General features: G+C 47.7%; 1 protein-coding gene across 2 annotated transcripts in view; it reads left to right on the top strand.

Annotated features, from left to right (window-relative positions):
* DBF4B (DBF4B-CDC7 kinase regulatory subunit) overlaps nt 1-25,607 on the top strand; it is a 335,585-nt gene that overhangs the window by 153,358 nt on the left and 156,620 nt on the right. For both annotated transcript variants that reach the window (XM_078645154.1, XM_078645155.1), the window contains exons 4-5: nt 12,360-12,590; nt 12,720-12,773. In XM_078645154.1, the coding sequence (XP_078501280.1) occupies nt 12,360-12,590; nt 12,720-12,773 (285 nt within the window). The remainder of the gene's footprint in view (nt 1-12,359; nt 12,591-12,719; nt 12,774-25,607) is intronic.

The following is a 25,607-nucleotide window of genomic DNA, read 5'->3' as shown; positions in this document are numbered from 1 at the left end:
CCTGTCGCAGCAGCAGGTGACGGTCCTCCACCCGAACCTGTCCAGCCTCCACCTCCTGTGTGGAGATTGAGCTGCGACTGTTGACACCTTTCGATCTTCCTCCCAAAGTCTGTGATGTCATTCTGGCAGCCAGGCGTCCCTCCACCAAAATGGTATACGGCTGCAGGTCAATCAATCAATGTATTTATAGAGTGCGCTACTCACCCGCGAGGGTCTCAAGGCGCTGAGGGAGAGGGGGGGGGGTGCTACTGCTCGAATAGCCAGGTCTTGAGGTGTTTTCTGAAGGTGAGATGGTCCTGGGTCAGTCGTAGGTGAGCGGGGAGGGAGTTCCATGTCTTGGCTGCCAGGTAGGAGAATGACCGTCCTCCGGTGGTGGCTCTGCGGATCCATATGACGGTCGCGAGGACGAGGCTGGCGGAGCGGAGCTGGCAGGTGGGAGAGTAGAACGAGAGGCGGTTGTTGAGGTATTCGGTCCCCATCTCGTGGAGTGCTTTGTGTGCGTGGGTGAGGAGCCTGAAAGTGATCCTCTTGCTAACGGGGAGCCAGTGCAGGTTTTTCAGGTGGGCTGATATGTGGCAGTGGCGAGGGACATCGAGGATGAGTCGTGTGGAAGCAGTCTGTATTCACTGCAGTCGTTTCTGAAGTTTGGCTGTGGTTCCTGCGTAAAGGGCGTTCCCGTAGTCCAGTCGGCTGGTGACGAGGGCCTGCGTGACCGTTTTTCTGGTTTCTGTGGAGATCCGCCGGAAGATCTTGCGGAGCATGCGCAGGGTGTTGAGCAGGAGGATGAGATGGCGTTTACTTGTTTGGTCATCGTGAGCGAGGAGTCCAGGATGAATCCCAGGTTGCGTGCGTGGTCCATAGGTGACGGTGCGGTGCCCAGCGCAGTGGGCCACCAGGAGTCGTCCCAGGCGGATGGGGATTGTCCGAGGATGAGGACCTCCGTTTTGTCGGAGTTCAGTTTCAACCGACTGAGCTTTATTCATTCCGCGACTTCCTTCATTTCTTCCTGGAGGTTGGTTTTGGCGGTGGTTGGGTCTTTGGTGAGGGAGAGTATCAGCTGGGTGTCATCGGCGTAGGAGATGATATTGAGGTTGTGTTTGCGTGTGATGGCGGCGAGGGGGCTCATGTAGATATTGAAGAGGGTTGGGCTGAGCAAGGAGCCTTTGGGTACGCCGCAGATGATTTTGGTGGCCGCGGAGCAGAACGGCGGATGGCGGACTCTCTGGGGTCTGTTGGAGAGGAACGAGGTGATCCAGTTCAGTGCTTTTCCTTGGATCCCAATGTTGTAGAGGCGAGTTGTTAGGGTGCGGTGGCAGACAGTATCAAAGGCGGCTGAGAGGTCTAGGAGGATTAGGGCGGTTGTCTCCCCGTTGTCCACCAGGGTCCTGATGTCGTTGGTGGCTGCGATGAGGGCTGTCTCGGTGCTGTGGTTGGCTCGGAATCCGGACTGGGATGGGTCGAGCGAGTGGTTTGCCTCAAGGAATGCAGTCAGCTGTTTGTTGACGGTCTTCTCAATGACTTTAGCCGGGAAGGGAAGAAGAGAGATGGGGCGGAAGTTCTTGAGGTCTTTAGGGTCCGCTGTGGGTTTTTTCAGAAGGGCGTTGATCTCTGTGTGCTTCCAGCTCTCTGGGAAGGTGGCTGAGGCGAAGGAGTTGTTTATGACGTTCCGGAGGTGGGGTGCGATGATGGCGTCTGCTTTGTTGTAGATGTGGTGGGGGCATGGGTCGGAGGGAGAGCCGGAGTGGATGGTGTTCTTGACATGGGTGGTGTCTTCTGCGCTGATGGGGGTCCAGTCGTCTAGGGTGGTGGTGGGGGTCATTGGTTTGGAGGCTCGAGGCGGAGTCTGGGTGTCAAAGCTGTTGTGTATGTCTGTGATCTTGCGGTAGAAGAACGTGGAGAGGGAGTTGCAGAGGTCTTGTGATGGTGTGATGTCATTGTTGCTGGGGTTGGGGTTGGAGAGCTCTTTTATGATGCTGAAGAGTTCCTTGCTGTTGTGGGTGTTGTTGTCCAGCCGCTCTTTGAATGATGTCCTTTTGGTGGTGCGGATCAGCTGGTGGTGTTTGCGAGTGGCGTTCTTGAGGGTTGTCATGTTTTCTGTCGTCCGTTCGTGGCGTCAGGTTTTTTCGAGCGTGCGGCATGATTTCTTTGACTCTTTAAGGGTGTCGGTGAACCATGTAGTTTTTCTGTTGCTGGTCTTGCCTGGGGGGGGTTCTTCAGCGGAGCGAGGTTGTTGGTGATCCACTGTGCGAGATTGTGAGCTTCGTCGTTGGTGTCGGCTGGTGGGTTCTGTCTCAGCGATGTGGTGAGTTGGTCTGTTGTGACTTTGCTCCAGGATATGCGGGGGATTTGTAGCGTGCGGTGGTGTGTTGTGGTCTTCTTGTAGGTGAAATGGATACATCTGTGGTCGGTCCAGTGTAGTCCGGTGGAGTGGCTGAAGGAGACGTGGTTGCTGGCGGAGAAGATGGGGTCCAGCGTGTGGCCGGCGCAGGTGGAACAGGTTTGTGGCATGGTGCACAGCGAAGGCTGTGGATCCCCTTTCTGCCCCTCTTTCAGAGGTTCTCCTGTTTCTTCTTTCTTTGGCCCAGCAGGGCTTTACTCTGGGCACTATTAAAGGTTATCTTTCGGCCATCTCCTCCTTTCTGTGGCTTCCAGATCAGCCTTCTCTTTTCAAGTCCCTGGTTGTTAACCGTTTCCTTAAAGGCATTACGCATACGTGTCCACCCGTGCCCTATATAATGATTCAGTGGGACTTGAATCTTGTCTTGACTTTTCTGAAGTGCGCTCCCTTCGAGCCCCTTCATAACTGTCCTTTACGTCTTCTCACCTTAGACTGCTTTCACCTCTGCCAGAAGAGTGAGTGAGCTCCAGGCTCTTTCATCTAAACCTCCTTTCTTTCTATTCATCCGGACAAGGTGGTTCTGAGGACCCGTCCTTCTTTCTTGCCAAAGGTTGTCATGCCCTTCCACATCAGGCAGACCATCACCTTGCCCACCTTCTTTCCGCCTCCGCATCCTTCCAGAAAAGAAAAGAGGCTCCACCGTCTGGACCCAAAATGTGCGCTCGCATTCTATCCGCAGTGTACATAGCAGTTCGGGTGGATGATCAGATTTTTGTTGGCTACGTGGGCGCCAAAGAAGGTCGGGCCATGCACGGACCATCTCCCGGTGGGGTTATTCTGTGCTTCAAGAAGGAGCCTCCTGTGGGACTGCGTGCCCATTCGACCAGGGCTACTGCGGCCACCACTGCCTTGTGGCGTGGCGTGGCGTCCCCTTGCAGGACATTTGTCGGGCAGCTACGTGGGCCTTGCACACGTTTACCAAGCACTACTGACTTGACAGTCCAGTCCGGAGAGATGGCTTCTTTGTCCGTTCAGTGCTCTGTGACTTTCTGGTGTAATCTCGTTCACAGACCCACCACCGGGGTTGGTATTGCTGGGGTATCTATTCTAAGGTAAGAAATCGATCACTAATGTGTCTTTCAGATGCACAAGTTACTACTTGTGTAACGATATATCTGTAAGACATTAGTTCTGTGGTTCCCAAACTGTGCGCTGCTGCACCGTAATGAGGTGCCAGGGGCGCCGCAGCGCACAATGTAGGAAATTGCACCTATGTGCCGTGGCGCACCTAGGGGGGGCGGTCCGCCCCAGGCGAAACTATTTCGGGGGCCAGCATTCAGTGAACAAGCCACACTGATTAAAAAGGTCATAGGTTTGCCAAAAAATCTAAGTCACATCACCGAGCTTTCCTGAAGCAAGAGGCCCCACCTGTGGGTGTGTGCGCCTGCACCCTTGGGAGCGCGAGAAAGTGAGCTGGCTCGGGAAAGGGACTTCAGTGCATCCTAACTTAAGCAAAACAGCCTTTAATTAGGCAGTCACTGTACATTGCTGTTCATTTATCAGTTTATACTTAATGTCTGGGCTTCCAGGTTTCCTGCTCCTCTTGCACCTCTTAAAAACGGTATTTGCCCCACATAAAAAATAAACGTGCATATCTATTAATTTCCTTCAGTTTTGATGTAGTGCAAGTCTGCCTGTTACATTTATAAACTACTGGCAATCCCTTATGCGTTTAAGATCGCCCTCCAAGAATTCTGCTTGGAGAGTCCACACTGACAATCGACCCACCTAAGTTCACCTCACCCAAAACCAAAATTCCTGGCAGCACCAGCAACAACCTTTTGACACTCACCTACATTACCACCCTTGAATGCATTCCCTAAACTGTTTATCACCTCACAAACCCAATGGGCCAAATTCACAAAGATTGTGTTGTGATTTGGTCTTGAGGCACAGCAGAATTCTAGGAGTAAGCCAGCATTACGACAGTAGTATTCGTCGCTTACTCCTGAAATTTAGGAGTACGTCATTCGACAGTACTCCAATAGTAAGTCATACCCACTCATACACCAGTCTTTGTGACTCACACCCTCTGTGTTGCCTTGTGCACTGTTTTTCTATGAAAAGCTGCCACTCTCCAAAATATTCAAATACATAGTGCTCGGCCCCAATTTATAAAGAATTTTTCTGCGAGTAGAAATTCTTCTCAACCTTTTGAATATCCAGCGGGGTAAACTTACTTTGTTTTGAGGATAACCGTAATAAAATCAAGAGAGATAAAAATAAAATCTGGAGACGAGGAGTTAGGGCGGTTTATCCTATTGAAGTCTATGGAATGTATTTCTCACATTTAGACAGTGGGGATGCGTTAAAGAAGGGTGACACCGTTGAAAACTGTTAGTTTAGAGATATGTGTGGGCATGACTTACTCTTGCCAGGGTGACCGCCTTCCTCAAAGCCATTATGGGCATGTTTTCCAGTCCTGGACTTTTGTATGCTACCCCAATGCGTTTAGAGTATTGTAGTCATGTTTTGCTTTCATTGAATAATTAGACTAACATACCTGAAATCAATGATGTGAAAAATTTAGGAGTGGAGATTGTCTGTAGTGACATGGATTGAAATGGTCACCCTACCTCAGTGGTTCCCAAACTGCGCGCCGCGGCACCCCGGTGCGCTGTAATGAGGTGCTGAGGGCGCAGCGCATATGATGTAGGAAATTGCAGCTACAGGCTGATGGACCTATGTGCAGTGGCGCAGCTGGGGGGGGGGGCGCGGTCTGCCCCAGGCGGCACTATTTTGGGGTGGGGATCCACCGCCAAATGCCGATTAGGTCAGGGGAGCCACATGTCAAAAAGTTTGGGAACCACTGCATTAGTTAGTGATAGATTCCTTACCGCCCCACCCATCCTCCCGTTCTGCGAACTGATTACTAGAGCAAAGGACATCTCTTTCAGGGCCCTAGTTTTCAATGCACCAATGGTCAGTATCTTGCATGGCTCTGCGTTCCTGGCGCAGAAAGTGGTGTACAGAATTGAAGTCAGCGCGCATGGGTGGCGCCTAAGTACCCTCCGGGATGTCATCTCGGTGCTGACGACGTTAGTGACGGACGCAGAGCTGCCGGACGCCACCTACTGACACACAGGGGTACTGCTAAGCAAAACTTTCCGGATCCAATCTGATGCCTGGGGATATTCTAAGGTAAGGAATCTTTGGTAAGGAATCTATCACTAACTAATGTCTCTTACAGATCTATAGTTACACAAGTAGTAACTTGTGCTTTAATCCCTTCCTCGTCATTACACTGATGGCTTGTATGTGTACATAGAAAATGCTGTTTGGCTAGACAAGCCCCCTGAGACTGAGCTAAACTCTCCCCCATGGCCACCTTTGGAAGAAAGTACTTTATTAATTTTACTGGTATAGAGGTCTGCAGAAGTGTTGCGATTGCCTAGTGTTGAGACAAAGACAAATTTACCAACTGAAATTTTCTAACTTTATTCGAACCAAGCTTGCAATTCATTGAAGTCTTTACTGACACTTTGATGGTGTAATGGGGTAAGCCGAGGTCTGGCTGATTATCTGTGGGTAGGTGGCATAGACTGGCACCCAGTGAGCAGCATTTCCTTACAAAACATCCACTCCTGAAAGCTTGGTATTTTTGGCTTCAAGTAGTACGGTCAGTTCAAATTATTGTTCACCACTACTTTGAGTAGTGAGGTAAAGCAAATTGACTCTTTTGAAAAGAAAATGTTCTCCTTGGCCAGCTTGGCCATCAGGTCTGTTTCATATGCCTTTTAGGTAGGTACTTCCATGATTGTGGAACATAAGCAAAGTTTTGCCAGCCATCCCGTACTACTTCTGGTCCTTGTCGCCCCAAGCAATACAGGATGGCCAGGATTCTTCTGCGTGCTAACCTGGACTCCACAAACTGCATTATAAAAGATATTGACACCAGTGTTTCACGTAAAAGACACACCGGGATGAGAACTGAGTTTTCAACAGACGTCCAAGTGTCCTTGATGGAAATTGCCTCAGGGGTCCAGGTTGTCCAGAGAGAAGGCTGATTCTGTTCTAGAATGATTTAACAATAGCATGATATTGGGACTGTTGTCTCCTGCCAAGCAGTTTCAGCAACAGTACCAAAACTTCAAAGGCTATTCTACAGGCAACGTGACAGGGTTGGCTTTCAGGTAATGCCAGCCTTCCCAACCTGTACTACAGCAACTGACCCAATTCTTCTGCGGAAGAGGTCCTGGCAGTCCTAATTCAGTTACATGTGCTGTCGCAGACACAGTGCAGGTTCATTTTTTCATTGAAAATGCTGAACAGAATTTGTTTTAGAATAATTCAAGTAAAACCTATTCGTTTTATGCAAAAGTATGTTTTGGTAGGGAGAGCGTAAAATGGACCTGGATGCAACATTGTTGTATTTTAGGATCATGTGTTTAGTTTTCACCTCTGCCCATTAATTATTGTTATTGAGGTCATACTATTGATGCAATGCTTGAAAGGAGCTTTTTCGTTAGAACATGGTACCTGCGAAATACAGGTTACTTATAGACCATCATAATACGTGTATTAACTAAGTAATCTGTGGCTGGGACCTCCTGTGACCAATAAAGTGCACACAATCTCTGCTGTGGGTTCATTAATCTAGTTACTGGAACTAGTGTGGGGGTGCCTGCAGTAATATACATTGCGTGCTTGATATGTCTGCGTATGTTTATTAATCCACTGAAATATGTCCAGGATTGGAACCAGTAAACCAAAGATTTCAGATGTTCTGCAGTATGCAGTTTCCATATAGCATGTTAATCACATAATAGCCTACAACTTCCCTTTGTGTCCTTGTTATGCTATGTCAGATTTCTAATGCAGCACACAACCATCTTGAATCTAGATGGGAGAGGGCCCTAGAATCCCAATACTCCTAGTTGAAAACCTTACATTTTTGCTTTTAATACTTTGCAACATTTCTTTGCCTTGTGTCATTGATCCAGTTTCTTGATCTGCAGTCTCTCCTTTCATTTCTTTACTCCGTGTTTTTTTTTTATTTTAGCCCATATCTTTCCTTTCATGTTTTCTTTACATTTACCATTTTCTGGTGTTCTCCTCTAGAGTGGTTATTCCCTCACTACTTTGTTTCCTTCTGGTTTTGCCCTCCCATTTTTTATTTTATTACATTCCTATTATCCATGTCTTTCTACCTCCCACATGCTTGGGTGCTGGAAAGGGCCTTGTGGAGTACAATCACCTGGCTGGAAGGAACAGTTGATATTGAACTGGAGCTCGTAGGCCTGTAATATTAGGCCCTACCTTCACCTGGTCACACACAGCCTTCTCAAAAGATGCAGGTATAGCTCTGATTCTCATCTTGAAATGCGCCTCTTACTCTCTTCCAGGAGCTGCTGCCCCAGTTGAGGGCAGAACGGATTGGCAGCAGAGAAGCTGGTTGTCACCTCGAATTTTGTAATGTATCCAAACAGTTCTGTATGCATCGGTTAGATCAGAGCATAATCAAAAGTACATAAAGTAGGGTCCATGCTGCACTTTGACAACGAACTGTTACCTACAGACGAAGCCATGCATGCTATAAGGAGACTGTTAAACATAATGAGCGGTGCTTCTTTAAACCGGCCAAGCATAACTGGAATATGTACAAAAGTAGGATCAATAGCGGTTTCTTTTTAGCGTGAATTGCATACCGGTGTTTTATCAAACTAATTTAATCAAAAGAATGATTGCAATCCGAGTACACTAAATTATTAAACTACAGTCTAGACTGGAAATCGTATCCTCATTGGTAGGGAGCTTCTGGTAATGCTTTCCAGAACAACATGGGTATACTAAACAGGAAGGAAGCCAATTGACGAATGAACACCAGTGCTTGCTAGAAGAACCCTCTCAGAAAGTAGAAGAGGCTGTGCAATCAACAGATTGATGTTGGTTTACATGAGACCATTGTACTGGAAGCATCTCGCATAATGTGACCGCCTTTAAAGGTCAGGCCAGTGCTTTGCATAAACCCTTGCAGACTATGCAAGACACAACCCTGCCTGACACGAACCCCTTGCAATACAAGAAAGACTTATGGACAAACTTTTTTTGTTCTCAGGACTAACACAGATGACCCCTGACAACTTTCCAGTGGGTTTCTTTTCTGACACCTTGCTTGCTGCGACCAATTCCATTTGCGTAATCCATAGTTTTTAAAATGAAAACTGCAATGTGTAATATACTGCTTAGCGTAATGCATCGTCTAAGAGCTGCTCGGTAACAATTCTTCACCCGCTAAATGTCTTCTGTTTATTCAAATATAGAAATCTAGTTTTAGATGACAATGTACTAATCAATTTACTGTAAAGTATGCTGAAGTGCTGTTATAGCAGAAGGAAGAGGTTTGAGAGGTTGGTTTTAAGGGAGGCGGGGGGCACAGAGTATTTACTGGCCGTTTGAAATCGCTGACACAGGAGAACTAATAATCTGATGCAAACTGCAGTAGAAGAATCACAGAACATTTTAGAAACCCAGAAGCCCAACGATAGAGCTTGGCTGAATGTAGTAAACACTGAGGTACAGCTGCCTACCTGCTCACTGTCCTCCTGTTTAGGTGTCCTTTGGACAAAATAAACCATATCCCTTCTTCTCCAAGTCGGACACCTGCATGCCTCGATAGTTACCCCTGAAAGAATCGAAGTTATGATCATAGGACTGGAGTATTGGGTGTAGCAAGTGAAAGATGGTGTGCGAGAGAGTACGAGCCCAAGTGAGGCAGGCGTAATCCACCAGACTCAGTATAAACATAGAATTTACCAGGTTTAAGCCTTGATCTACTCTTTCCCTTGCAAATAACCTTAATATCATAATTCGTATGAGAGAGAATCGATTTGTGGATTATAGGTAGCATTGTAATAACCTAATGATATGGTGCAGTTTCACTGCCTATGTGTTGCCCCATATTAAGAACTGCAGTTTGGGACCACCTTTCAAATTCAGCATGAGTCTTGATCGTCAGAAGGAGTAAATCAGGAGTATAATATGCCTGATGCAGGCCAAGATGTATTGTATTTTGTAATGGGCATAAGGATATCTTTTTCCATACAGGAAAGAATTTAATGAGCCTAACCTAGGTGGTGACATCTAGAATCGGGGGGGGGGGGGGAGATCTAAGGCCAAGAGGAGAACAGTAAGGGGGATAAAGAGTGCTCCTGCCTCTTTTATTTGAATAATGAGAAAAGGCCTCTGCAACATATTGTGCCATCGGCATCTAGTATATCAACTTACCTTTTAATAATTGAGTTCTGCCATCAACTAAACCTATCCAGTTCCTTCAATAGGTGTTCCTGATCCACCCAGCCAAAAGCTTTTACTGCATAAAGTGTGATGGCCAGTGTTTTCTCTTATGTGTTTTTTTTATTCACAAAAAAGTTGTGCATGTGTTCTCATGACTTCTAGTCGCTTGCCCTGGGACTAATTCCACCTTGGAGGAGCAGGTCCGTTGTGAGATCCAGTTCAGCCTGGTCAGGATTTTTGGCTAATGTTCTAATGACCGCATTTATGAGAGATGGGCCTGTTACTCCCAGATTCTAATGGTTCTTTCTCATCTTTGAATATGAATGATATGATGGGCCCTGTTTGATACAACACCCAATATTCCTATGGCTTCTGCTTCCTTAAAGTGAATATTTAGCATGCAGGCCCTTTTGGTTTCACATGTGTTAAAAACTTGTCTTGAGACTCAATCTTCACCTGACGATTTGTAATTTCACATCTAGAAACGTTAGTTCATTAGTAAAAGAGGGAAAACGTTGTTTAAGAACTCTTCTTCAGCATCTTGGGCCTCCTGGATGAGCCATATAATTTCACATAAAAGGAGGTAAACGGCTGAGTGAGAAGCTTCACTGTATTCTTGCTAATTGATGTAATGACCACTTTCAATTCTCTTTGACTTTACTAACAGGCTAATATCCTGCCTGTTTTTCCTCAGTCTTCGTTTTGTCTTCACCCAAGTTTACCAGAGCCTTTTTTTGGCACATAAGTGTGGTGTGCATTGAGAGCCGATAGTGTCCCAGCTGAAGGGTGGTGTTTTAATTATGTTCCACCATCACTGTGGAAATAGTACATTCAAGTGTTCTTTTCCGTTAAGGATTTCGTATTTATAGCGAAGTCCCTCGTAAGAAGGACCCTCCAGGTCTCTTTGCCTGGCAAATTGACGGACTGCTTGGTTTTAAATCTACACGTGTAAACATTAAGTGGTGCTTCTTTTCTAGTAACTTTGTTTGGAAGCGTTCATCCTCCAGAGTTGTCAGAGGTAATCTATGGCCAAAGTGGATATTGAACTCAATCGGACTACAGTCTCATACGCCATCTGGTAAAATGTCTGCCAGGAAGGGGGATTGATTTAGAGTCCTGTATCCGGAAGTAGCCTAACCAGGATGACATGTTGTGCACTTATGAGATGTGCTGGATGTGGTATGTGTACCAGCGCATGGTCACTCATGACATCGTGTAGGAGTGTCCTGTCTTCATCATTGCATTTATACGTAGTACCAGTTAGGTCTATGGTTGGATCCAGGGCAATAATCCAGCCATACTCACAATAATTTGTGTGTTAGCAAATACAGTCCAGATAATGTGCAAGAAATGTGTCTTTACTGCTTTTATAGACCTAGTTTGATCCCCATATTAATTTCTCACCAGCTGTATCTATTTTCACGTAACAGCCCCATTAGTAATCAGTCCGTGTGAGCGGTATAGTGTATGGGAAAGTTTTGCATACAGGAATTAGAACCCCCACATTCCCTACCATAGTTATTTATTGGTGTCTGGCTGGCATTCTCTGGGTTGGTACAACTGCTACTCGTATCTCTTCTAAAATAGGTGTGTGATATATTCCGCTTTGCTGGCAGAGTTTGTTTGCAGGAATCTGCCTACTTTGCTCTCCGCTTAGTTTCAGAAAAACTCTGCCCACTGGCGCATGGCAGTTTTTTTTTTTCTTTTTTTCTCTCGTGCAGTTCTTGCCAAAGGCCGGTGGATGAGTGCAAGTGAAAAAATGAAACACTAGACCGTCTCCTGGCGAGATTTCTGAAGACTGGTGGTTGCGGCAGGTCACTACCGTTCATGTTGAGAGAGCTGCTGCTCGAGTAAAAAATCTACTAGAGCTGCAGAAAATGCAGTGCCCTTCCGTGCGCAGTGTGGTGCTGTTCGTGTTGATTTTACAGTGCGGGACAAACTCGTGGCGCTAAATCTGCATGAGTAGCGCGCCGTGCCACAACTCTACCACTCATGGAACTCCCTGGAGTTTTGGGGTAACTCCCCATAACTCAGCAGAGAAACTCAGTGTTCCACCCACCCCTATTCTAAAGATGAGTTATCTGTAGTTAGAAGTATCCATCAGAAGAAAAAGTTACTTAACCTTCGGTAGCACTTTTCCTGGTGGATACTCTATTTAACGACAGATTACTCACCATTAGAATACTCCTGACAAACCCCAGATAGAAACCTACTTTGTAAAGCAATTCCAGTTTTTCTCCATTCGGGTAAGCCATTGAGTTTCATGCTTGTTTGATGAAACCTATATTGGCAACAAAGTGATGCTGAGAGCAGACTTTAATTGTAAACTATGATGGGTTCTTGGACATGGAACAAGCAGGATAAATAAGCCTGGGAAATTGTGATATGGTATTGATGCATCCTTATGTAATTTGTGCCACGGTGCTCCTCTCTTGGAGACCCAGGCTATTGGGTCATCCTCTGCGCTGAGCACCCCCAACCCCTTTGTGTTTTTAATTTTTTTATTGTAACATTGTTATGTGGTGTGCATTTTGAACCCTTTTGTCCGGTTTCATATTCTTGAAGTGTGATATTTCCCAGAGGGATGAAAACAGCAGGATGCTTAGAATTTAGTGTACGTGTCCCAGCGTTGCTTGCTCATGGTCGCTCGGCTGAAATTCAAAACCTTGTAATAGGCCAGCACTTCAGTCTGGTTGATTTGATATCCTCTCTACTTCCTTTCCAGGTAATTGAGAGCTTTCTGAGCAAGGAGGTAACTTACGTGGTTACCAATAATAAAGAAGCAAGGACCAGTGATGGAGCTACCCGGCAGACAAATCGGAAAAACTGTGCTGATTCAGCTTCAATGGAAAAAGCAGAGGTTACGTTGCGACTATCGGACAAGAAGCGGTTGTCAGACACACCTTCTGGGAGCTCTGGACTGGATCAGAAGCGCCGACAAAAACCTGGTCCTAACGTAAGGCTTGTCCAGCAATGTTAATTTTTTTTTAATAGATCTAGATCTTACTACATTTACATTTTATTTTTTTTTAGCTCACACTGGCTTAATTCTTTGTTTACCGGTTGCTGTCTTTACCTTCCACAGCCTGCCTTAATAAGTCGTGGGAAGGAGTTGCTGAACAAGGCCATGCAAAAGAAGGTTTGTTGCATTATTCATAATATGTGCATTGTGAAAGTCCAAATTGCCAAGGAATAGCTTTGTCACACAGTGCACTCGTCAGTAGGATGGATGTAGTGGGTTCATAATTACTACTGTCATTTGCTAACTAAATTGACTGTTTAGAGTAAAGCATGGAGGCTGAGCTTTACACATCAGAGGTGGAGGACGAGAACATCTCGTCCTCCATACAGAGGTGGATAATCCTTTAGGTGCTCTTACATGAAGGATTTTCTATGTATAAGAATTTTTTCACTGATATGAAGTGCACACAGCATTCTGACATGATGGTGAAAAAAGTGTACCTGAATTATGCCATTAGGCACTACAATTTCCCCTAAGCCCAACCCCCACCGTTAAGCACGAATCGATATAGGGGAGGTACCACAGTAGTCTTGCTGCTCCCTCCAGGTGGCAAAAAGCCCACTAGACAAACAGGGATTTTGTTTAGGGGGAGTACCCCCGCCCCAGCTAACCACAAGAGGTTCCCCTCTGAAAAAAAGATCGGGTGAGGAGGCAGTGTGACCAGTCATTAGCCTCAGAAGTCTTTCCGCCCCCTCAAATATTTCTGTTCTTCCTTTCCCCGTGGGGAGGGTGTAAGGGGTTTTACCCACCCAGGTATTGGTTCCTAGCCCCATCCTTAAAGCCTAGGGCCTAGAGCATCCCCACTGGAAGTATAAATCCCAATTTCCTCACTGCCATGGTGAATGGTCTAAAATCATGAATTGTCTTCACATATCTGTGAGGGAATGTTCTAGAATGTGATCAAAACGGGGACTATTCAAAGACCACATTTACTTAATATGGTCAATTTTAATCCGATCCTGTTCCAGTCAATGGGCCTACTCACTCAAATGTAGAACTGTTTTTAGCGGGAGAAATGTGGGCATGCGGGGTGCTAGAATTTTGTGGACCCCCCAGATTCCAGAGGTTTCTCTAAAAAAAAAAAATCAAAAAATTGCGAGTAACATTTGTGTTTTTTGTTTGAGCTTTATAGGGCATTCTGAGTGGGAAACAGTAGTGGGATCTATGCAAGTCACACCACCCTGTCTCCTCGGGTCTGTTTTCCCGAAATTTAATCACAAGGGAGTGCAGTTCCGAAGGGAAGGGGGAAGGAAAGACCTGTAACGGTATGCCTTACGGGGTGTGTGAGGGCATACCATTAAAGGCCTTTCCTTCCCCCTTCCCTTCGGAACTGCACTCCCTTGTGATTACATAGTTGCCTTGGAGCACGTGTGCGGGACCTGTTTAAATACAGCTCCTGGTTCCCATTGTTTAATACTGTTTTTCAGAACATGTCATCTGGGTTTGGTAGGTTCCTCATGAGCATAATTTCTTTAGTTGTCCACTTCGCCAAAATGGGTCATTCTTCATGGTGAAAATTTGATGTCTTCACATTCCGTTTTGGGGCCTTTCCTGTCACAGGCGAACTATGGGAACAGAGAATAGTGCAAGGAAAGCAACCTTTTGGGGGCGTAGCCTCGCCGGCAACCGAGATGGCCGTGCTGAGCTGAAGCTCTCCAGCATCATGTAACCCATCCGGCACACCTGAATCACATAGGTGGCCAAAAATCGCTCACAGGACGTCGGAACTGCCTGGCACTCGATAGCGACCCGTTGCTCCAAGGTCTGACCCACATGTAGCACGATCTGAACGAAAGAGACGCGCGACTGCAGAAAACAAGATGGCGGCCAGGCCTTCCTCCGGCTATTGGCCCCGCGATCGGCAATATGGGGAATAATGGTGGGATCCTGGTGATCGCAAACCTGTGCATCCTGCCCAGTGGTAGAGGAGACTGGCGGGTCGAGCGGACACTGGCGCAGCACTGAGCGGCCCATCCTGCAGCTCGGGTGTGGAGTTCTGCTGCGACGAGGGGAGAGCCGAGGGCTGCCATTCATTTCAAAGCTACTGTGGGGTGCGGTGAGTAGTGGCCGACCATACAGGCCCCCTTGAGCACCTCGACCATAGCGCTACTCGCGGACTATTATCCCATCCCCCTGTGTGCCACCCGCAAAGCGAGATGTAATATCCTTACTGGGCCCTCCGTCTCCGACCGGGGGTCTACCCTCGCCATGCAAAGACTGCCATTCTCTCCTGGGTCCCTCGGCGCACCGTGATATCAAGAAGTGTGTGCTCCTCTATAGACCCGGCCACCGTGAGAACAGGCCTCTGTCCTGGGGACTTTACATTCGCGCTGCCACGCTCAATCGATTTGACTGCGCATAAACACTGCCCCTCGTTACCACGCGAGTCCTGGCGGGGTGGTTTTTTTCCGCCTGGCTCAACTTTAACAAACTGCACATTACTGGGGCTATCGCCACAAGTTTTCAAGTTTCCGTCTGCCCCACACACCCCACGGCTGGCTGACGCAGCATGGGCCACAAAGACCTGAAACAAAGCCAACTCTTTTGAGAAGTCGGCGGACATACACAAGAACCCACCTCCAAACATGGCGACGGGCGGTCAGAACTCCTCCGCGCCCGCAGAAGAAATGGGCCTACTGGGCCCCCTGATACAGGAAATGCGAACAGGGTTCGAAGCGTTGGATGTCTGTTTCGATACTCTCGACAAACACATAGCCGACCTGGGGGCTAAACTTCAAATTCATGACCGACGCCTGGATGTGGTGGAATCTCGGACATCCGACCTAGAAGATGGCATGGCCCAATCTCTGAAGAGGGTCGACAGGATGGAGAGAATACTGAAAGAAGTGGCAATAAAAAATGAGGACTTGGAAGCCAGGAGCCGCCGCAATAACGTTCGCCTCGTGGGCGTGCCGGAATCTACAGCGATTGGTCACATGGACAATCTGATGAAAACCATCCTCATAGATCTTTTTGGAAAAGAAGCATTCACCCCAAACTTAGATCGCTTGGCCCAAGACCCATCCCTGGCCTCCCTCCACGACCCATCATTGCCAGGATAATGAACTTTCGAGACCGAGACACTGCATTGCGGATGGCCAGAGAAAAGGGTGACTTCACTTTGCAAGGTTCCAAAATGTCATTATACCCTGGCCTCACCACTGTGGTACAGGATGCCAGGAGGAAATTCCAAGGAGTTAAAGCTGCCCTCAGGAACCTGGGACTGAAATATGACCTGTTGTATCCCGCCCGGCTACGAGTGGAGTTCAATGGATGCTCCTGTATCTTTGAGACCCCCGAGCAGGACTTCTGCCACACTTACAAAAACAACAAGGGTCCCCCGTACGCTGTGGCTTCTCAACCCTTCCTCCCCCCCCCCCCCCTCTGACTGGGTCTGATGCCAGTGCCGACCTGTTCTCCTCGTCCGCCCCAGGATGTACTCCTATCCTTCTAGACCATTGTCGCCGCAAGTGTTCCTTAAATTGTACCATGTGATACATTGACATTATTTGTTATTGGTTACTAGTATGCTGGTTAGCGAACCTCCCCCGGTTTGGTGTAAACCTCTAACTGCGCCTATTGCATTATCATGTACCCCATGGATCCAATTTTACAAACATGTTGAATGTTTTGGGTACTGTGGGTTATTGTTGGCAATTGGATATTGCCTTTCCGATTGGGCGGGAAGGCTGGGTGGTGGGAGGGAGTTATTGTTTTTGCAATGCATTGAGTTCAGATTTAGTTTAATCATTGACGCATCAGCAGAGTACAGACATAGGCTGTTCCTTTCTATAGCGAATATCACGCAGTTATGGCGCACATGGACACAATATGGGCCCCTCCAACATTACCCTGGCTACATGGAATGTTAGAGCCCTGAACGATACTCGAAAACGACGGTAGGTCCTACAATATTTGATTTGGCACAAAGTAGACATAGCACTGATACAAGAGACCCACCTCCCTCCTACAAACCGGTCCTGGTTTGCGACATCTTGGGGCCCTAACTGTTACTTCACTAACTATAGTAACTATGCCAGAGGTACAGCCATCCTGGTCCATAAGCGACTCCCCTTCAAATGTCATTCTGTCATATCTGATGACTCCGGTAGATTTGTTATTGTGGAGGGCACGCTGTTCTACTACAAGATTGCATTAGGTTGTATATACGGCCCCAACACGGACTCCCCAGATTTTTTTATAACCTATACGCGAAACTGTTACAACTGGGTTCCACGCCTCTGTTACTGGGAGGTGACTTCAATGTTACATTTGACCCTATTTTGGACAGTATGTCAACAGCCCCTGACCCGAAGCCCAGAGCCTGCAAAGCCCTGCATCTCTTGTGTGACCGTCTCACATTAACGGACCTTGGGCGGATACGTGACCCGACCACACACTACACACTACACACTACACACTACACACACTATACACACTATACACACTATACACACTATACACACTATACACACTATACACACTACACACACTATACACACTATACACACTATACACACTATACACACTATACACACTATACACACTATACACACTATACACACTATACACACTATACACACTACATACACCCCCCCCCCCCTGGTGCTAGTAATACCTGGACAAGGCTGGACTACTGGCTTGCCTCCCCTGAGCTGTCCGGATGGTTCCACAACATACATACCCTTCCCAGATCTTACTCAGACCACTCACCAGTACTTTTGGGGCTACTTATACCTCGTCCAGAAGGGTACGAACGGCAGTGGCGGTTCCTGGCACGTGCACTAGAAGACCATCAATTCAAGCAGGAACTGTCAGAGGCCATTGAGGAATACTTAAACACGGACTCCGTGGACTCCGAAGCGGTATTATGGGAGGGCTTCAAGGCTTACATGAGAGGCGTCTGTATCTCAAAGAGCGCTGGAACACTTAGGGATCTGCGAACCACACTCTCCCGTCTAGAAACAGACATGACCACACTAGACGCTTCCCAGAGGATAACTACCGATCCTGGGTATGATATAAAAAGAACAACCTTGCTCCTGCAATATAGAGAGGTGGCCGAAAAGGAAATATTGTATATGGGTAAATACCATAGCGCTAAGGTTTACGGAGAGGGGGACCGCCCCGGTAGGATCTTCGCTCAGATGCTTAGACCTCCATATGCGAAATCCTATTTTACAGAGCTACGCTCTGAATCGGGCCACACAATTACAGACCCCCTGCTAATACAGGAGGAGTTTCTATCCTATTTCAAAACATTATATACTACCAAACTGGGACCTGATCACTCTGGTCAAGAAGACTACCTCTCAGAAATTGCATTAGTTTACCTAGAAAAATCATGCAAAATTTCTTAGCAGAACCCTTAACCACTGACAGCATATATGAGGCCATTGATGCGCTGAGCACTTCCACGGCCCCATGACTAGATGACTTCACACCTGAATTTTACATAGCGTAGAGAGACTTGCTGACCCCGATATTTACGCAGAGGCCCTAGAGACCCAACAACTCCCTCATACCTTGAGAGAAGCCGTAATAATATTGTTACCGAAACCTGGCAAGGATCCCCTCCAATGTGGCTCCTATCGCCCATTATCACTATTAAATTTAGACTATAAGATTCTAGCGAAAGCATTAGCATGTCATCTCTCCCTACTCATGGAATCCATAATTTCCCCGGCCCAGTCAGGATTTATTCCACACCGCTCCACAGCGTTCAATCTCAGGACCTTGTTTAACACTCTACATAGATTAGACCCAGCCACACCTGCAGCGGCGATCCTACTGGATACTGAAAAGGCCTTCGACTCCCTAGAATGGCCCTTCTTTCTCTCCATAATGAGGCGTATGGGAATGCCCCAGGGCTATATAGCAACCACAGCCTTGCTTTACACGCGCCCTACTGCTAGACTTCGACTAAGGTGGACGCTCTCTGCCCCCTTTGGTCTATCACGCGGGACACGGCAGGGATGGCCCTCTCCCCTTTATTATTCATTCTAGCAATGAGACCGCTGATTCGACACTTCCAAGAAAAACCGCTGCATAGGGGTTTAGTGTTCAGGACTGGCCCCTTATTAGTCTCACTATACGCAGACGACACAATTCTGTATGTCCACGATCCCCAAACAAATCTTGACCCACTACTGAGAGAGATTCTCCGATTTGGTAATTTTTCCGGCCTAAATCAACTGGCGTAAATCAGTAGTCTTCCCACTAACTGCCGGAACACACCAATGGACCCCAGAATTTACACTAGACTGGTGGACCGACTCAGTGAAATATTTGGGAATCCATATCCATCGAGATACTGAGCAGATAGTACGCCATAACTATGGGGTAGCAATTTCCCAGCTAGAGAGTCGGATTGACTCCTGGCTCAAGCTTCCACTCTCCATAGCGGGACGCGTTGCCCTGATAAAAATAGTCCTCCACAAATTCCTATATTTATTTCAGAATATACCAATCCCCCTAACCAACAAATTTTGCAGTACTTTGTGATCCTTATTAATCAAACTAGTTTGGGGCAACAAAACACCCAGGGTACAGTAGCAAGTGATGACCCTTCCTTATGACCGGGGTGGTTATGGGGTACCTGATTTGCATTTATATTATTTGGCTGCACAAGCCAGCTTCGCACATGGCTGGTACCATCCCGACGCCAGAGTTACATACCTACGCCCTGAATCTGACTTCGTTCTCCCTGACTTACTCGCCTCAGTGCTACCATCTGGCATCCCCTGCAATCCCCAGGCTATTCAGCCAGTTTATACCACCAGTTGGGCATGGATTTAAACTCCATAGAATCACCCACACGAATACCCTCTATTGCTCTTCCCTTACCGAATGCTCGCTTGCTACCTATAACCTTCGAGAAGCTGGTCCAAAGGACCTGCGCCAAATTCAACTTCCGCACGATAGGGGATTTCTTTCCGGCTGGCCATATCTTTGATATAGACGCTCTGCTGCAGATTTTATCCTCGTATACTGCCCTAGGACGCTGCACGTTCTCTCGCGGTCCTTGAGAGTTAGGAGGGGACTGCTGACAACTACCTGCCGCCGCTCTCACCCGCACCATCACCGCTGCCTGTCACGAGGGGGACTACCAGTCCCAGAGTTCCCGGTGGCGCCTGAGAAGGGCGTCACCACTGAAGCGCCAGGAGGCGTTCAAAAGGCCCCGCGGATTCCCACAGCGCGGGACGCTCTGCTGCAGATTTTATCCTTGTATACTGCCCTGGGACGCTGCACATTCTCTCGCGGTCCATGAGAGTTAGGACGGGGACTGACAACTACCCGCCGCCACTCTCACCCGCACCATCACCGCTGCCTGACACGAGGGGGACTACCAGTCCCAGAGTTCCCGGCGGTGCCTGAGAAGGGCGTCACCACTGAAGCGCCAGGAGGCGTTCAAAAGGCCCCGCGGATTCCCGCAGCGCGGGACGCTCTGCTGCAGATTTTATCCTTGTATACTGCCCTGGGACGCTGCACATTCTCTCGCGGTCCATGAGAGTTAGGACGGGGACTGACAACTACCCGCCGCCACTCTCACCCGCACCATCACCGCTGCCTGACACGAGGGGGACTACCAGTCCCAGAGTTCCCGGCGGTGCCTGAGAAGGGCGTCACCACTGAAGCACCAGGAGGCGTTCAAAAGGCCCCGCGGAGTCCCGCAGCGGGGTTCGCGCAAGGGCCCGTCCGCGCCCGTCAAGGGCCAGGCTGGGCCACCCCCTTTCCTCTTCTACCTGTGTGTTGCAGACAGCTCTCGTTTGGAGTCAGGAAGAAATCATGTGGAGGTCGGGTACCAGAGTGAGTCGCTCGGACACTGACTTATTCCCGGAATTATTTTGGAGGCAGTAATCTGGAGGGCGTGAAGAAGAATCTTGCTGAATCGCCACTTAATCCAAGGTACTGATAAAAAGACTTACTGTGATTAATTTCCTGCGAAAGACTTACTGTGATTAATTTCCTGCGATACCCATTGGGGGCACTCGTAATCCTAAGGATATGTGTACCCGGAAAGAGTCAAGTAGAGTGCAGGGGGGAGTTGTGAGGGGGACCCTGGACGCTTTCATAGTGAGGGCAGAGTCTCTCTTGAATCATGGAATCCCGCTAACCGAAAAGAGGCTCTCACTGGACAAGCCCATTGAACAAAAGAGATCTATGAGCCTCATTGCTACTTGTCCATCCCCCCCTCACAGGGCTCGTCCCTGGGCAAAGCAAAAGGGGAAACAGGGTCACCACCAAGGCCACAATACATTCTCCCACACTAACAGTAGGGGTGAGCATATCTCCACAAACCATTGAGCCAGATGACAACGATCCAGATCAGTCCCATACCTCACACCAAGAGGGGGTGGAATCACAGGATCGCATCTCTCTGACACCTGACCTTCTAGGGCAAAGGGATGAGGAGGCAAACATGCCTAACCAGGAGATGGCGGAAAAAACTTGCCCAGAGGGGAAGTGATCACGCGCTCAAAAAAGGGGTTTACAGGCAAAGGGCATCACTACCAATAATAATAACCCAAGAGAGACCAAAGTTCAAGCTAGGTGCACAAAGAAGGGGGGACTGTACAACCAGAAAGACAGGACAGAGAGGAGCAGTGAGAGGGAGGGGGGCCTTGGAAGAAGAGGCACCGACAACCCCCACGAGGTGCCAGAATTGTACTGAGGCACTGGTATTGGAGGGATGCAATAAAGAGTTGATTACTACATTTGAATCTTTTATTAGCGTATTTGGGACCTCTACAGAAGAGGTTAAATGTAATAGAAGGGCAACTCTCGCAACTAATAACAAAAGATAGGACAGAGGGCGTAATCGAGAAAGGGCCACGGTTGATGGGGAGGGGAGATGTTGAGACCATTACACATCCCAAGCTAGCACTAGCCAATGATGGCACTAGCGGGGTGTATAACAATGTAATGGACCCGGTTAAAAACAGGCAAGAGGCGTCAAGGAAGAACCCACGAGAAGGAGGTACCTGTAGTGAGGCTCAGGGTCACTCAAGTGCAAGCGAAGTCTACAGGCAATCAAGGGAGGAGAGGCCATTGGCCCGATCTAACAACGATAATACATCGTGTGATTGGGGGGGTGGAGGATCTAGACTTACCGATCTAGCACCTCCACAGGCGGACATGGAAAATAACACCCAGGAATTACCAGCATTAGATCTACCTCCAGTAGCAAGTCCCTATACAGTGGTTCTGACCGGGATTCAGCCATGTTTAGAGGGCAGGGGAGAAACCACTCGGTCCTTGATTAACAAAGCAGCTCATTGGTAGGCCATCAACGTAGGTTTCAGTATAAGTAACCACAGACATATTCTAATGGCCAGAAGAGTATCATGAATTGGAAAGAGCAGAAAGGGATTCCCGGGAGACTGTATAATACTAAATTTCAGATACCCGGAGATGGTAGATCTATTGTACCATCAAAAGAAGGGAATTTTTCAGGATGCGAGTGATTCCAGGGCTAGATTACTCCTATGTTTTTTTTTTACAGAGATCATGTGCAAACACAGAAGAGGGAAGGTCCAAGGCAAATAAGGGCAAGGATAACTGATGGGGGGCATTTAGTGCCGTTGTTTAATCGATACACCCCCTTACAAAGTATTTCCGCCCTAAGCGACCTGGACTGACTACCCGGGGGGCCAATTATAGTTCAAGGGGGCGCCATGGAGGAAGTACAGTTAGCCACTGTCACGGGAGGAGTAGGTGGAAATCAGATTGATATTCAAACACAGTCCTCAGCACGGACAGCATACAGAGAGCATGGCACTGAATCTAGTCCTCCCGGAGAGCTGGCACTCCACAAGGGGTTTACTGTCCTGGGTCCAAACTCTTCTTTATCTGAAGGACAGGGAATTTTTAATATAATTACCTGGAACATAGCAGGCCTGTCTAGCAAATTAAAAAATCAGAACTGGCTGAAATATATAAGGAGATTCCAAATAAGCTGCCTGCAGGAAACATGGGAGGCGGACTCGGCCAACCTAGCAATGGAAGGGTATAAAATGTACTTCGTCCCCGCACAAAGATCTCTGGCTGGGAGAGCCAAAGGATATTTGATTAAGTATGTGGACCTGAAGCTAAGGGGAAAATTGGAGAACCTAGCTTGGGACTCTGCTTGCATTAAAGGGTTACAGTTCACAACTAGGGGTTTGAAATTGACTCCTTAATTTTTATAACGCCATTAAGGGCGGACAGACATTGGCCAGCCTGGCCGAGCTGGACCATAGGCTGACAAGCTTAGAATCACAAGGAGGGAGTAGAGCACAGCTGATAGTGATGGGAGATTTTAATTGCCATCTATATGCCCACCTACTCAACAGTCAGGGGTTCTGGGCATCGTGCCCAAAGGAAGCTGGATTACACATGGAACATACTAGGGAGGGACTGGAGCTAAGTAAGGTCTTGAGCACCCATGCTCTAACACACACAATAGACCTAATAAGAGTAGTCGGGCCGTGGGCATTCCTCCAACCTTTAAAGGCAAAGAAAGGGGCTCCATTATAGATTTATTTTTGTACCCACCACTCTAATTTGTCGAATATTGAGCTTTAATGTCGAACTAAGCCCCTTCAGCGATCATAACCCGTTGGTCCTGACCCTACAGGGTCCCGACCCAGTCAAGCATACTCCACGCAAATAGTCCAGAGGCTCTTTTAAAGCAACGGATCAGGGGAGAAGACTAAGATGGGTAAATATGGACTGTGATAAATTCTATAAGGCTTTACTGATGGGGGGAAAACCAACAGGTATGGTTATGCTTGGACCCCGCTACTGAGGGGGCGGGCCTAATCACTGCATATGAGGGGGTTGCTCGTCGTATTGATGAGCTCCTTAGAAGTACAACCAGGAAAAAAGTAGACACCCCAAGGTGGTTTAATCAGCAATGCTCTAGTGCCCTTAGAGACCTTAAAGCAGCACTAAAGTCGGTCCCCAGAGACAAGCTCCGTGTGTCATTGTGCAGGGGGAGGAGGTGTAAACAGTCCCTGAAACACTGTAAATACTCACTGCAAAATGAGGCCTGGGAAAATCTGAGGGAGGCAGCTGAAGGGAGGGATATGTCTGCCTTTTGGAAAATTGTGAACAAACCTCTTTCAAGATCAGGATAAGCCCAAAATTTCCTGCCACGTTCTACCAGAGGCTTGGGTGGAGCATTTTAAATGTCTTTATAATCATGACTGCCCAAGAATTGTACTTCCATTCGAAGGGGTAGAAAACCGAACATTTCTGGAAATCCCCTTTGCCTTGGGTGAGATGAAAGCGGGAATCGAGGGATTAACCCGTAATAAAGCCCCGGGACCGGATGGGATACCCCCCGATCTCCTGCTTTCTCAGGTAGACCTGTGGGCTTCAATCTTGGTGATTAATACAGCAGTGGAGACCGGTATGCCTCCTTCATGGTCCACTGCGACAATTGTTCCAAATTTTAAAAAGGGCGCCAAAGATAACCCACAATGCTATAGACCTATTTCCCTTATTGACGTTTCAGTGAAAGTCATGGGGAGAGCAATCCTTAACCGCCTAATGGAATGGGCAGAAGAGCACGAAATCATCTCGCACATCCAGTATTGCTTCAGGCCGGGTCGCTCAACAACTGACCAATGCCTTAATCTCTACTTCCTTGTTGCCAAGTACACCATCGCCAGCAACGAGACTGTGTACTTGGCATTCATGGACTTGACAGCGGCCTTTGATCGGGTCAATCGTACTAAACTATGGGAGCTACTGGGACCATGGGTGTGGATCCAGGACTGGTGAATATTCTATGTACCTTACACCAGAACACTTCAGCCCAGGTCCGATATAATGAAGAGGGAGACTCCTCTGATTCCTTTCCCTGCTCTAGAGGTGTCAAACAGGGTTGTATCTTGGCCCCCTTTTTATTCACATTATATATTAATGGTTTGGACAAGGCTTTGGGGGAATTGGGGGCAGATAGCCCAAGGATAGGCAACAGAGAAATACCGGTCCTGTTGTACGCGGATGACGCGGTGCTGCTGTCTCGCACCGCACGGGGCCTCCAGCACCTGATTGATGGGTTTGTTAGCTTTATGGAGAACCTGGAGTTGTCCGCAAATCTCTCCAAATCCTACATCATGGAGATGGGGACAATACAAGGTAGAAAATTCAACTTAAAGATTGGCTCCCACTCTTTAGAAAAAGTACAGGCATTTTCTTATTTAGGCATTGTGTTTGACTCCCGGACTAGGTTTAACAAACTGATAGAGGGGAAATGCAGATCTTTCTAGTTCTTCGGGGACAATTATGAAATTTGCACACAGGCTGGGACGCTGGGCCCCAGAACAAATAACGAACTTGTACAGGGCCATTTGCAAGGCAAAAATGCTATATGGAAGTGAGGTATGGGGATTCGCTGATCCTACAAAGATACAGGTTGAAGAAAACAAATTCCTGCGAAGGTTACTGAGAGTCCCACAGAGTACCCCATCCTACTCCATCCATGAAGAGCTAGGTCTCTCTTATATCAGAGACTAGATCGAATTAAAACCCCTCTCGTGCTGGATAAAAACATGGACCAACCCGGAAGCAAATCTAGGAAGGCAGATCATATCTGATTGCATCAAAAGGGAGCATGGGCATAACATCCCCTGGTTGAAATATGTTAAGGAAACTCTGGCTGGTCTGGGTCATGCCGACTATTATGAAAACCCGAAGTCGTTGACCGCACAGGCTAAGGAGATTGTCAAGACAGCATTTTTAAAGCAGAGGGCCTCTGCCAAGGACGATACTGAGTTGATCAAACAATCTGTAAGAGCCCACCTACTTGCTAAATCTAGTCCTGGAATGGAACCATATTTGTCCTACTTTTAAAATGGCCAGGACCGATTTTTGATGACGAGATTTAGTATGAACCAACTTCACCACATACTGGGGTGTCCAGCGGGTTTTTTATCAACGATTGAGTTAAGGGCCCCCTGC

The sequence above is a fragment of the Lissotriton helveticus genome, chromosome 5_1 (genome assembly GCF_964261635.1).
Source record: "Lissotriton helveticus chromosome 5_1, aLisHel1.1, whole genome shotgun sequence".
NCBI classification, from domain to species: Eukaryota; Metazoa; Chordata; class Amphibia; order Caudata; family Salamandridae; genus Lissotriton; species Lissotriton helveticus.
Note: the sequence above shows the minus strand (reverse complement) of the source record. Positions and strands in the feature narration are given on the sequence as shown.